This window comes from Bacillus rossius, chromosome 1 (genome assembly GCF_032445375.1).
Source record: "Bacillus rossius redtenbacheri isolate Brsri chromosome 1, Brsri_v3, whole genome shotgun sequence".
NCBI lineage: Eukaryota > Metazoa > Arthropoda > Insecta > Phasmatodea > Bacillidae > Bacillus > Bacillus rossius.
This window is the reverse complement of record NC_086330.1, coordinates 85,444,264-85,459,097: the sequence shown is the minus strand read 5'-3', so window position 1 is coordinate 85,459,097 and position 14,834 is coordinate 85,444,264. Positions and strand designations below refer to the sequence as shown.

Below are 14,834 nucleotides of genomic sequence, written 5' to 3'. Positions count from 1 at the left end.
TCCCCAGCTGATATCCCCCATCAAGTCCGACCCCCCCTCCTCCTCATCAACATTCCCCCCCTTCCGGACCGGTGGCCCTACGAGGAGGACAGCCAGCCCCAGGATCCTCGGCCGCAGCCCATCTCGGCCAGACTCACTGCCCGCCTGCAGGAACTCTTCGGTAGCGCCTGAACGCTACACCTCGGGGGTTTTCACCCCCACCTTAAAACCCTCAATCACCTACGGTCGCTGGCTGGGACACGTCAATTTGGCGACCAACGTGGGGCCAGCAACAGTCTGGATAGGCTGAGGACCACGACCTACCGCTGCTAGAGCTTCGCATCACGGCCGGACCAACATCCACTTCCAGGAGTGCAGCAAAAACCTGGTGGCGCCCACCCACTACTATGATGGCATCATCACAGAGCACCGCATTTGATGGCAGCACCCAAGAAAGAGCCAACATCAGCTGCGTATGCTGCGGAACCGCTCTCCACCAACCCGGCGTAAGGGAGGCCGAACTCGACAACAACTCCCAAGACTTTTTCTACATTTGCAGCTCTTTTCAAGAGCAATTACGAGAGCAGAAGCCCACACCAGTAGTACCCCGGCGATGCTTCGCACCAGGGTGTCCACAGACTGCAATCCTCTTGACAACATGCCAGAGTTGTTCTCGGGAGTACCATCTTTCTTGTCTAGGCTGGAAAGGAGTCCCACTAAACCTGGCAGAACTATCATTCAGGTGTGAAGACTGCAGGAACCTTCCGAGTCCCGGAGCACTGAAGGGGACGGAGACCAAGGTCACCCTCAGACCTTTTAGGGGGCAAGACCATGAGGATCCGCATCAGCAAATCAGGCAATGGGAAAAGGCACTACGATCACAAGGAAATCCCCACGCCGAATGGGTTGACCATATCGGAGAGTTACTACTAGAGGAGGCAGCCCGGTGGTGGAAGAACCATGAAGGACTATATGACGACTGGGAAGACTTTGCCACCAGCTTCATAGACAATTTCGGCAGTCAAACCCGGATAGCTGAACTCACGTCACAATTGTTTGGTAACAAACAGAGAGAAAGTGAAGATATAGAGAGCTTTATCACACGGAAGAAGAGGCTCTTCAAGAGGTTGCATCCCAACAGGGATGCCAAGGAGTTTCTCCCGACTGTCCTAGAACTCATGAGGCCCAATCTACGGCCATTCCTACGGCACCCAATACTACAAGACTGGTCAGAACTATGTCGCCGAGCCGTGGCGGTACAACGAGACTACCAGGAAACTCGAAACACGAGCACCAACAAGAACAATGTCTCACCACCCCGGGAGAAGGAGAAGACTGCTGCTCAAAGAGAGATCCCGAAGTGCTGGTTCTGCCCTGGAAGACACCTGAACGCAGACTGCCCGGTCCGAGGCCCAGGACCAACACCCCGGGCCCCGAGGACCAACCAGGAAAACCTTTAAGGGAAAGGAATGCAGCCCCCATCATCTTTCCCGATAGGAATAAAAAGCCTCATGGCAGTCACAGGGGCAACCAGGAGGCTGGACAAATAACCAGCATCCTCCAAGATCTACCTCAGATTCTTCCCCGCCTCTCAGTACAGCTGGCGCGCGAACAAATTTATGCCCTGTTAGACTCAGCGGCTACAAACAGCTATGTAAAAGCCAGCTTGGTCAGACGCATTGGCACATCCATCACCACCCATATACAACAGGCCCAATTGGCACAGCAAGGCGCCCGACTGACACTACAAGGGCGGACTGCCTTACAATGTCAAATCGGAGACAGGGAGGTGACGATAAGCTGTCTAGTAGCCGAGGATCTACATGAGGAGCTAATCCTAGGACAAGATTGGCTGATCGAGCAACAAGCCATCATGGACTTCGAGGCCCAAAGAATATGCTTTGGTAAAGCACCTCGCCAGTCCCTCTACTGGGTGACCAAGCGGGGTTGCGAAGAGGAGGTCCCCGCGTTGACACTGAAAGACCTCCTACAGGGATTCCCTGAACCACTGCAGCAGCAACTCCTTCTGACCCTGCAGCCTTTTCGGACAGTGTTTAAACCAAATGGAAACCTACCGAGAACCGCCAGCGCATGCCACAAGGTGATCCTGAAGGATGACCGACCCATATACATTCGACCCCGCGCCCCATCTCACCTCAAGCGAAAGCTGATCATGGATCAAGTAGCAGAAATGAGAGCAGCAGACATCATAGAACCCAGCCGGTCAGCCTACAATTCACAAATTGTAATAGTAGAGAAGAAAGACAAGACACCCCGATTCTGCATAAATTTTCAACCGCTGAACCATGCAACCATCAGCGCTGCACCACCCGCCGTGAACATTCACGAGACACTGAAGGACATCGGAACGGGGCGGGTCTTCTCAACCTTGGACCTCAAGTCTGGCTATTGGCAAATCCCCATGCACCCAGACTCTAAACCTCTTACTGCATTCACCACACCCACCGGAGAGCGATACCAGTTTAAGGTTATGCCCTTTGGACTTAAGAACGCACCTAGCACCTTTCAACAAATGATGACTCAAGATGTACTGCCGGACCTCATCGGCCGGTGCTGCTTTGCATATCTAGATGATATAATAGTTTTCTCCAACTCTTGGGAGGAACATCTCCAACACTTGGCACAGGTACTGGAGCGGTGCCAACTGCATCACCTGACTTGCCATCTGAATAAATGTCATTTCGGAAAGGAACGGCTAGAATACCTAGGGCACTTGGTGTCAGCTGAGGGGAACGAAGCCAACCCGGAGACAATCCAAGCCATAATGGAGGCAGAAACTCCCCGCACTGTGAAGCAAGTTCGAAAATTTCTGGGACTATGCAATTGGATGAGGGAGTTCATTCCACACTTCTCCAGTATCTGTGGACCCATCTCAAAGCTACTCAGCCCACAGGTACGCTTCCACTGGGGCAGCGAACAGGCTCAGGCTCTGGCAGATCTTCGAGAAAGATTCTCTAACCTCAAAAAGCTGAGTAGACCCGACCTCACGCAGCCGTTCATCCTTCAAACAGACGCCAGTCAGCGAGGGTTGGGAGCCGTGTTATACCAGGTGTCCTCTTCCGGAGATAGACGAGTCATCTCCTACGCCAGTGCCAAGCTCTCCCCCACTGAGCAGAAATACCACAGCAATGAGTTAGAGTGTCTGGCCATCATGTGGGCAATCAAACGATTCAGGCCATACCTGGAAGACAGGCACTTTACGCTACGTACGGATAACAGGGCACTCACCTGGCTGGGCTCCATGAAGGACAGTAAAGCCAAGCTCGCACGCTGGGCACTGCTGCTGCAGGAATACAACTTCACCATCGAACATTGCCCTGGGAAGGAGAATGAACTCGCGGACTCGCTCTCCCGAAACCCCACCGGACCACTACTGGAAAACAATTTTCAGGATTGCGATAGAATGTTGGTGGACCCTAACGAGCTCCAAGACCCAGGAGGTTTAGGGATAAGCCTCCAACAGACCGAGGTACCCGGGGAAAGTCTTTGTCACGAAGTAATAAGGAATCAACAGTCTGATCCCAGGATATGCGCTTTGGTACAGCGCCTGCAGGACCTGCAATGTCGAATGCCTTCAGAACGGACCCCTGGTGACCAACGTTTCTTCCAGACTCATCGCCTCCACTCGGGTAGTTTAGTCTGGTGGCCCGAGAATGGAGACCCGCCACAAATAATCGTTCCCCGGGATTTACGGCAAAAGGTGCTGAGGGAATACCATGACACAGACCTCGCCGGCCACCCCAGCATGGCCGAAAACCGACGATCCATACACAAGGGCTTCACCTGGGAAGGAATCAAACGCGATGTTGAGGAATACGTGGCAAGGTGCCGCCGGTGCAACATCGCCAAAGCACACCGTCCAACCGGACATCAGCAACTACGACCCCGACAACCGAAACGAGTGTGGGAAACCATGGCAGTCGATCTTATGGGACCCTACCCGAAGAGCGTCCGAGGAAACCGATTCCTGTTAGTAGTGACTGACCTATGCTCCCGATGGGTAGAAGCGTTTCCCATGAAGACCGAAGGTGATACAGGTCCTAGAGACCGAGGTCTTTCCCCACTGGGGATTCCCCAGGCAAATCCTCAGTGACAATAGGAAGCAGTTTACCGGGGAACAATGGACCCAGGCCTGCCAACGGTGGCGGGTTAAAATATGGACAACTGCCTTGTACCATCCTCAGGGAAACCCAACCGAAAGGCGAAACCAAGAAATCAAGAAGGGCATACGCCTCCGACTCCTGTGAGGACCATCGTCAATGGGATCACCACATTCCTGCCATCCTCTTCACCCTCCGGACCAGATACAATAATGTAATCGGCTGCAGTCCCAGCAGATTACTGATGGGGCAAGACCTCCGACGACCCGGGGAGTGGGACTTACCAGCAGTCCAAACCAACGTGAATCAGGGTGTTTCGCCGGGATGTCCTTGCTCCCAAGCCGAAGCGAGACAACAAGCGGCCAGAGAGCACCAATCCCAATACCACGTTCGGACCCAAGCCCCAACTTCCGGAGACCAGTCGGACTCATCACTCCAAGTAGGGGACCTCGCATACTGGAAAACCCACCACTTGTCCTCCAAGGATGACAACTTCTGTGCCAGCCTTGCTCCATGCTGGCAAGGCCCATACCCAGTAGTGGGAAAACAAGGGCAGGTTTTCCATCTGCAACAGAAACCGGGGAAAATCATCAAGGTCCACCAGCAAGAACTCCATAAGTCCTTGCAGGGGGATCAAGACCCATCGTCCGGTGTACCCCAAAAGGTCTGTCCTACCAACGCACCGCGAGACGACAACCTCCCAGAAATCCCGCAACCCCAGAAACCTGCTAGTCCCTCCCCACCAGGTCCAGAGTGTACCTCCAGAACCCTCAGACCACGGGACCGGCTGATAAGACCAGCCCGATACCTACTACCCTCCCCATAGTGCAGTGGCCAGTGTAGCGAGGTCAGCCCTGGGACTGAAGCCCAGGGTACTGACCTCTGGCAGGTGCAACGATCCAGGCCGTGGCCACAGAGGGAGGGGGCGAATTGTTGTGTCCCATATTTGCCCTCGGCCTCCTCTCTCTGCAACCAACATGGCCGCTTCACAAGGAAAGCTCTATCCCAACAGGCTTCTCTACACCAGCCGTGGGATATAGGCTACGAGTGGTGCCGCAAACATAACATAGATGGCAGCACGCATCTTGTTGAACGTTTATAGCAGTGCATATGGATTTATTAAGGACTATATAAGATAAAATGTGTGTGTCAGTGCTATATATGTTATAAGTAAATAATATCCTAGTGTGTGAATTACTGGGGAGGGCACAGGATGGCCTGTTTTTCTGTATTGGGGAAAGATTGTCGCTTTGTCAGTGACCAATGTCTGAAGGAGCTGTTTTTAAGCTAGGTCGAAATGTGCCTAGCCAGAGATCCTTACCCCAGAGAAATCTGGGGAAATATAGCAGTATTATTGAATTGGTGTTTACTTACTGCTCTCCTCTCCTCTCCCTTCTCTCTCTCTCTCTCTCTCTCTCTCTCTCTCTCTCTCCTTTTCCTCCGGAGCGGCCTACGGGATTACGCTCTGGAATCCTTTGCTGGAGCGGCCTTCGGGATTACGCTCTAGTATCCTTCCTCCCCTGGAGCGGCCTTCGGGATTACGCTCTAGACTCCTTTCCCCCCCTTGGAGCGGCCCTTCGGGGATTTCGCTCTAAGCTCCTGTTTTTCCCTCCCCCCTTCTCCCCTATCTTCGCTCATGCCAAGCAAGAGGGCAGGCAGACGACATTCCAGGCAGGGCAATCACCAGCCGGACAAGAAGGTGAAGCCAGGGCAGGAATATCATCTGGGCTACTTCTCTTCAGGCCCAGTGGCGCCTAGTCCGATCTACAGTCCCCTCCATTCCTTCGACTTTCCATCTGTCCCCTATTCCCCAGAACGCCTACCCCCTACAGCGCCCCTCTTCCCTCATCCTCCCCAGCTGATATCCCCCATCAAGTCCGACCCCCCCTCCTCCTCATCAATATTCCCCCCTTCCGGACCGGTGGCCCTACGAGGAGGACAGCCAGCCCCAGGATCCTCGGCCGCAGCCCATCTCGGCCAGACTCACTGCCCGCCTGCAGGAACTCTTCGGTAGCGCCTGAACGCTACACCTCGGGGGTTTTCACCCCCACCTTAAAACCCTCCATCACCTACGGTCGCTGGCTGGGACACGTCAACATGTGCACAATGAGGTTTACCCGGTTCTCTTTAATGTCAAAGAAGCACTAAGATTTATGTCCTGCACGAAGGGTAAACCTACACCTTCATAGTAACGAGTATGTCTGAAACTAAATTATTAATATCGCTTTGGCCATGTACTATTTCATTCTGTGCCAAGTATTTTGTTCTCTATGTTTCATGCATAAGAAATATGTTTTTAGGATCCAAAAAGAGAACGAAACATATGTTATGTAGAGTTTGTGGAGAGTGTGAGGAGTATGGAACATGTTTATGTTGTGAATTTGAAGAAATCAGAAATTATTGATTTAGTAACTAACAATATGCATCCTGAGGTACGACGCGACTTTTCCTTAATCCTGGAACCTAAGAAAATCACTGAGTTTCTATCATCATGTTGAAGTTGAGAATGTCAAGTTTTTACATAATTTTAGGGTATTTTGTATGTTATGTATTTTATATATTTGTATCAGGTTAAGCCCTGTAATAGATTGTGTTTTGCAAAACAACTCAAGGCCATGCATATTTTCCCCTGTAAGCGATGTTTAAGAGTATTATTATAGTAAATTGTGAAGTGATATGTTTTTTTATGCTACAGCCTATCCGTACTCTTCTAATTCTCTGCTTGAATGTTTTCAAATTTAATTTCTGTTTAGTATTGTTTTACTGGCATCCTTTTAGTCGCGAGAGCTAGGTCTTTGATTTCTGCTGCAATTAACAATTCTCGTTTTTGTGTGTGCCGTTTTTGTTTAACTTAGCTCCTCGCAGGGTGCTGGAGTTTTTAGCAAAGTTAGTGGTAACACAAGTGACAGCTATGGGTGCGTGGCCTGTGCTCCATGAGGTTTAATTGTCCCTGCCTAATATCCAAAAGCACTGTAGATAATTTCCTGAAACATAGATCAAGTGAACCAAAGATAGTTAACATATATGAGTACTCCGTTCCCTCTACTGTGCATGGAAGCCCTGCAGTTAATGACCTGAAACAAAGCTAACATAAAACACTAAAAAAGTGACAGCTATGGAAGCTTGAAATGTGTTCCTTGTGGTTTGCTTGGCTATTTACTGTCCATGTTGGGCTTGTATTTAATGTTCTGGAACAAAGTTCAAGCGAACCACTGACAATTGAGATCTATGGGTACATGAGATGCGCTCAATCAAGTTTACCTGGCTCTTACTACTGTCGAGGAAGGACTGCAATTCATGTCCTGAAACAAATGCCAAGTGAACCATTGACAAGAGACAGCTCATTTTGCATTTTTTGGATTTGGTGTGGCCTACCTTTATTTTTTCTCTGAAGAATATTGACAATATTTTTAGGCCCACGCTTTCAGAAGCACATGCGCGTGCGTTCTGTGGGGGTGTGCTGCGACACACCCACACTGATGACTTGGCAAGGTCAGGGTGAGGCTTGGGGGGGGAAGGTGTTCTTGTCTACATACCTGGGCGATGGAAGTAACAGTAGACACTACATGCTGTCATGGCACCGCAAACAGCAGTGCGCACGCTCTGGACACCTACTCAAACAAACACGTTTCCCTCGAATTGTCAGTCATGTTAGGTCTGAGCCTCGGTTCCTTGTGTTTGCATGTGTAAACGTCACGTGCTTCTTCGTTTGAATGTGCTTAGTGGAATACTATTCATGGACTCAGATACTTAAACATGAATAAAATGATAGTGAAGGGACTATCCATACTAGGCACGAATGCTACCTTCACTTGCCTGCAATTGGTGGATACTGAAGTTGTGAACATGGAGAGGGGATTTTAAAAAGATTTTCCAGGAAACATTGTTTTATTCCGTGGTTGGTGGACCGGAAAGCCAGCATGCTGTTCTTACAAATGAATATTGTTTTTATCTCTACCGTGCAGCTACCAGTTAACCTAGTGACATCCAACAGTGGAGAGTGTTCTGGGGTACCATGGCCTGCTCCACACAGCAGTTACTCTCTATAGACTTACCGAGTGCGGCCAACTGTGACACATGGAGAGTATTCCAGTACAGCATTGCCAAAGAGCTAAAAGGCTGTACACATTCTGGAGAACACAAGCGGGCGTAAAGAGCTCGTCTGCCCAGACGGCTTTGTTACATGCGTTTCTTAGCAAGAGTGTACTTGACACCAGCTCCTGTTACTCTTAGAAACGTGATTTGCTCTCTCATTGCTTCGCCAATGAACTTGTCTTTTACTAAGTAGTCATACTCAAGTTAGTGTAAATGATACATTACTGTTAACAAATAAAAAATCTAATTTCGTGATCTATCTCTTTCTCTCTCGCTCTCTTAAAGGATGATTTTTTAATGTCAAAGCTGTACCTATTAGAGATATTTTAAAATAATACGAAAACATCGACTTCTGGATAGTTTTGGAATCCAAGCAGTTTTTAAAAGGTACCTACTCTAAATATAGTGATGCAAACTAAGTCGGAATGTAACACAAAATTGTTAAAAATCTTATGTATTAAAATATTGATGTAATGTAAGGGGCCAAAATTTAAATTTTTTTTACTGCTGTTTATATTACAGGTTAATTGTTTCTAAAATACTGACATAAAACTTTTCTCACATTTTTAAAACTGACAAACTCTTCCCGGGGACCTGAGTAAAAATAAATTATGTACCGTATAAAGAATAGGGCCATGAAGTGCTAGTCATTAGGTATAACTCGCTTCGATGACTTATCGCGGATGGCACTTGTTATCCGTGCAGAACAATGTGATGCAGGTGTTCCACGAGTCCAAAGCTATCACTGGTAATTGAAGTAAGTGTGCTTTCTTTAAGACAATGCAGGAATTTCATACAATGCATTTCTGGAACTTATCATGACCTTTTTTATTCTCGACCAAAATATTAGGAGTTATTGTAGCCTATTCATCAGTAAAAAAACATGCTTATTGTTCACACATTTTATTGGAACGATCACATTCAAGTGTTTTATTCTTGGCAGTTGACAATGTATTTCGAAATACATCCGAAATATGGAATCTGCAATCACTAACATCAATAATGTAAAAAATTTGTACGGTAAAAAATATTTTAGTTACAAAAATGATTTGAAGATCTTAATCTGATAAAAATGAAGATCTTCACTTACCTAAAACCTAATATTTCTCGATTACTTTCATGTAGTCATATGTCTACTTCCAGGCTGGTTTGAGCGAATTCCGGTGTCGTCAATGCCTGCCACTCCACCTCCAAGTGCGCTGCCTACACACAAGTGTAACCTCTTGAACGTACACGTACGTTCCATGCTGCCCAATCATTCTTTTACCTCTCAACGCCTTTTTAGTAACGTCGTTTGCATGAATTCAGTCTAAAATAATTCAATTAGCGCTTCGACTCTCTATTCCTGTAGCTGAAGTTCATTGCGTGCGTGTTGTATCATGCGGTGTGTCAGTTAGGCTACCTACCACGATCATTACCGTACTCGGTTACATACTTACACTGATCTTGTTCATCGAGATTATATCTTCATCAAGACACAGCACAGTCAGTCGTCCTGCACGTATTCGCTGCCTGTCGTAGCTCCGAGTGGCCGTGGTGCCGCACGCAGAGAGACAAGTGTACGCAAGTTATCGAATTGACAAGGTTACCGCAGTGGGAAAGAGACTCAGCAATGTTGTGAATGTTTGTGTCGGCGCCACGACGGGCTTATTTGTCTTCGTTGAGCATGACGAGGTCGTCCGCCACCACGTCGCTGATGTGCAGGTAGATGATCCAGTACATGAGGTTGAAGCAGATGAAGCAGACGGGGAACACGATGCGCGAGTACTTGTCGATGTCGCTGGAGCTGATGCCGTACATCTTGTTGAAGTCCTTGGTCGGGTGCAGGACGTGCTTGGCTCCCGCCTCTTCGTCCACGGGCCTCGAGGCGTTCACAGTGTTCTCCAGGGTTCCGCCCTTGGCGTCATGAACCTTGAAGCGCACTTCCTGGAACAAGCGCCCGCCAACCACTTACAAGAGACACGGCACTTGCTCCTCGCAGGTGGCACTGTCTCTCGTCTGCTCGGTCACGTCTCTTGTCGCAGTGCGGGCATTACATTTCATAATAGTATGTGATGACTTTAGAAAATACTATACTAGCAAACATCTTTTTTTTTTAATGATTGGACGTATTTGAATGTAACTCCAAAAGTCCTAAAATATGACAAACTAGCCTCAACATGAGACAATGTGAGACATCAGATTTGGAATATAAGAAAATCGAATGTAAGGCGACAAGGATGTAGGAAGATATGTATTACAAGAAAAACTGAAATATAAGATTACCCTGAGTTATAAATGACCTGGAACATAATGTGGTCTGGATTATTAAGTGACCTGGAATATGAGGTTAATAGTAAAATTTTTAAGAAATGGAATATGATATACAATATTAGACGACCTAGAATGCACACTACCTTTAAATGTTAGATTATTGTTGAAATAGAACAACTACCTACTGATTTTAACAAAATCTGGATGACAATTTTTTTTTTTTTTTTTAAACGTATGAAAGTAATCTCGAGAAGTTAGAGGTATTTTATACGTGGCCAAGATTGTGTAGTACGCTCTTTTGAATGCATCTGTAAAAAAAACCACATTATCTAATGCTTATGTGAAAAAAGTAAATTATATTATATTTAAGTCAGTCTGATCATTAGGAAATAGTCATACAAACAAGCACTTCAAATTTAACAATTGATAACAATTAGAGTTGTCTGTTTTCCTAAAACGATTTAATACATTTTATATTTATTAATGAGGCAGGGATATTAGCTACATAAAATAAATAATCTGTGGTCAGAAAACACTCATTAAACCAGTTATTTCGAAATGTTTAGTTTTACGAGCAGAGATCTGTTGCATCTGTGATATCTTGCATTTGTCTGGAGTATTTTACGGACTAAATATTGAAGTTAAAAACTGACACGGCTTTCAGAGTCCTTGGCCAAGTTGTCTGGTTCAGGTGCAGCTAGTGTGAAAGTCATTATTTCTCGGCAGAGATAAATGTAAGGTAATTAATTTTAATTTTGGTTACAGCTATGAGAAAATTAAGTGCATCTGAAAGTGTAAAAATATAATTCAGAATAACAGTTGCAATATTTTTTTTTTGTGTAATGGCGTGGCCAGGGTTGTAAATACTACACCTATGAAGGAATAAATATAAATTAAAAATGGAAGGAACCATCCAAACTGGATTGAAATGGAAACACAGCGAAACTTTTATACTTATGTGTTAACAAATCAATACAAGCAATAAATCATCTCTCAAGCAAAATACTTACATATTTATGACGTGGCACAAAAGGATTAGTTAAGAAATTGAAAGTTTAAAATTCGGGTGAAAGTGTCATGAAACAAAAACAGAAAATAATAAACTCTTCCTCGTTCACAGCCTCTTTAAACACTGACTCACACCAATTAATACTAATTTGTTCATTATTGCACCTAGCAAAAAATATTAATGTAAAGGCAATTTTCCTGCTGCGCACTGAATTATGCCATGATACCCCTTCCCTGAAAAAACAATCGTATAGAAAAAGTGAAAATGTTTGGTTTTCATTCTTCCATTCAGTTCCAGCAATTAATGATTAAGTATTAGAATACGTATGTATTAAACTTATAGCATTTAGCATGTCAGTGTGTACCGATTTTATTTTAGACACAAATGTTTGAAGATGACATAATTATTTTTATCACAACTGTCATTCATTTTTCTTGAATGAAACTTTTTTTTCTGATTTATATGATATTTTAATGTGCAGCACATAACGTTTTTTTTTTAAAAGTATTTACTTAAAAACATTTCTAAAGTAGCAAAACCTACTACTAAGACACTTCTACCAGATTCACATAAAACAATTTAGCTAAATATTTGCTAATACTTTTAATTTGGTAGAATTAAGTCAAGCAAATCAATAACACATGTCAAACAAATCAATAAAATATTACAATAATGAAGTTGATCTATGCTAGCTTGCATAACTTTGAGGTTGACAATACCTTCATTGTCAAAAAGGGAATGACCAGACACAACCAACAACGTCTGGACGTCATAGATGCGGCGCATAGGCATGCAGAAAGCCTTAAACTATGCTTCCCGAGCAAATGACCCCTGAGTGGTTCTACAGCGTCTTGTAATAGCCTGTACAACAACCAGCCAAGGCAGTTCCACGTCAACCGGAACGGCGCCATCGTGTTTTCATTGTCAAGTAACAGGTATAATTCTTATTTTTATTAAAACATATAGAAGTTTATTAGATTAAAAAAAATAATTAAAGGTAAAATGTTTTCATTGAAGTACAATTTTGTTAGGATAAATTTATTTAACTAAAAAAATTATCACAGTTATGTAAAAATGCTAGTTTACTGATAAAAAAATATAGTAAGTAGTGAGTTATAAAATATTAAGTTATGACAATTCTATCTACTTCCCGGATACCTCATTAATAGATACATGTTTGCACATATCTCCCTTGTGAATAAACCATTATCATCTGGTCGTTTGTACTTGTGTGACCTATCATTACTCTGATACGGGGTGAATTGCGGCGAGCAGCTGTAGCTAGATGTCGCTAGTTGTCGCTAGCTGTCGCTAGTGGTCGCTAGTTGTCGCTAATGGTCGTTAGTTGTCGCTAGTGGTTGCTAGTTGTCACTAGTGGTCACTAGTGGTCGCTAGTGGTCTCTAGTGGTCGCTAGTTATCACTAGTGTTTGCTAGTTGTCACTAGTTGTCGCCGGTGGTTGCTAATTGTCGCTAGTGATCGCTAATGGTCGTTAGTTGTCGCTAGTGGTCGCTAGTGGTAGCTAGTGATCGCTAATGGTTGCTATTGTCGCTAGTGGTCGCTAGTTGTCACTAATGGTCGCTAGTTGTCGCTAATGGTTTGCTAGTGGTCGCTAGTGGTTGCTAGCTGTAACTAGTGGTTGCGAGCAGGGCACACTTGACACTCGACTCGCCAGAAGGCTTGAGTCACAACACGCACCACTCTGCGCTCGGGGTGAGACACAGCGAGATGGGACTCACTGACTCATGTCACAAGCTTACTTAAAAACACCTTATTAAAATTTCCTAAAGGAAAACAATTCTGAACTTTTAAACTTCTTCTTATTGGAAGTTAATTGAATGATTTGGCTGGATAATGAAACCAGCTAATACACTTTAAATATTTTAATGTTCTTAAAACTTGGAAATTATCGAAAAAAATATTCTTTTGAGAACGAAAAAAATGTTTGTACATGGAGCTCACATTGTCCCACGGTTTCATTGTCGTCTGTACAGTGGCCATGAAAGTCGGTGCAACAGTTGAAAGAGAAGTGCGCGGGAAGGAGGTTATTGCCTGTAAAAAAATACGAAGGAAATGATTATTGTCAAAGAAAGGTTTATCAGGAACATTTAATTGAACGTAATACTATCTAAATTATTATAAATATTTAAAACCATACAAATAAAAACTTTGGGCATATGAGGGAATTTAAAGTATTCTAAACATAGTTTACGTCAAGTTTGTGACATAAGAAAACTCAATATTAATAATGTACCTTATTGAGTAACTGTAAAATGGAATTGCAGAAATTAATCAGTCAGCTTTCCTACTTGAGGGACTTTTTAAATTGTATAACTGTGAAGTTGTCCACGTGAATCAGATCTACTGAAGTTTGTTGGGAAGAGACGCGTGAAACGAGAGTTGTGTCGTCGTTGTCCTCTCGCATACAATCCAACAGTAACTAGTAACTCTACATACATTTATGCAAAATGCGTGGAAAAACACAGCCTTCAGGTATATGACTAACTATGTGCCAGTATTAAATATTTTACTTTCATGTCCGCAGTAAATTGCATTGCGTGATATTAATGTTGTCTTACACTACATTTGTGAAAGCTGATCGGTGGTGAATAAAAAGTTTTAAGATAATTGTAATTATATCGAAGGTTACGGAAATAAATGTGCTTTGTAAAAATGTATGTTGGTAAAAGTCTGAAAAAAGGAACCAGTAAAGTAAATTATAAGACAAGGGAAGTGAGTGTTGCCTACATTGAAAGGCTTATAGTGGAAAGGAGAAGGGAAATTGGGCATAACTGTATCGCTATGTCAGAAGAGAAGGAGGAGGACTACCGATACTGAGGGGAGAGAGGGGCAGGAGTGTGCGGGGAGAGGTATTGTATGGAGCAGGGGCCTGTCACTAGAGAGGGCCTACGATGCGCTTATTGTACACTAAGGATTCCGTCAATACCAACTTCAGAATGTCATTCACATTCAGAGCTGAATAATACATATTTTTTAATAATTTGACTTGTATAAAAAACTTTGATTTTACTTTTTTAATATTATTATTTTGACTCTTATAACATTTTAGTGTTGAGGAAACCACTTAACATTTTTATTTTTAAATGAAGTTGCGAATCAACCAATGTTGCACCGCCAGGTTGGAGTTATTTTTTTATATCACGCTCGTTAAAAGATCGTTGTGTTTTGCATAGGTATGCCTGTCTAATACGTATGTTAAAAATAATAAATAGGATGCATAACAATTAAATTAACAATGAAATAATATGTTTTGCCTAAATGCAAAAGAATCGGGAGACCTAAGTCAACGTTGATGTTTTAGTACCAACGTTTATGTTAATTTTTGTGTGACTATGTGTGTTTGAATGTATCAGTAAA

The 14,834-nt window shown here is 44.2% G+C and overlaps 1 protein-coding gene across 6 annotated transcripts in view; it reads right to left on the bottom strand.

Moving 5' to 3' along the window:
* The window catches only part of LOC134538825 (gamma-aminobutyric acid receptor subunit beta), a 299,365-nt gene that overhangs the window by 17,599 nt on the left and 266,932 nt on the right, over positions 1-14,834 (bottom strand). For 3 of the 6 annotated variants that reach the window (XM_063380386.1, XM_063380367.1, XM_063380360.1), the window contains exon 9: positions 9,083-10,121. The exons of 2 other annotated variants lie outside the window; for them this stretch is intronic. In XM_063380386.1, the coding sequence (XP_063236456.1) occupies positions 9,843-10,121 (279 nt within the window). In that variant the 3' untranslated portion in view covers positions 9,083-9,842. Of the gene's footprint in view, positions 1-9,082; positions 10,122-14,834 lie in introns of those variants that run through there. One more of the 6 variants, XM_063380379.1, reaches the window with a different exon arrangement.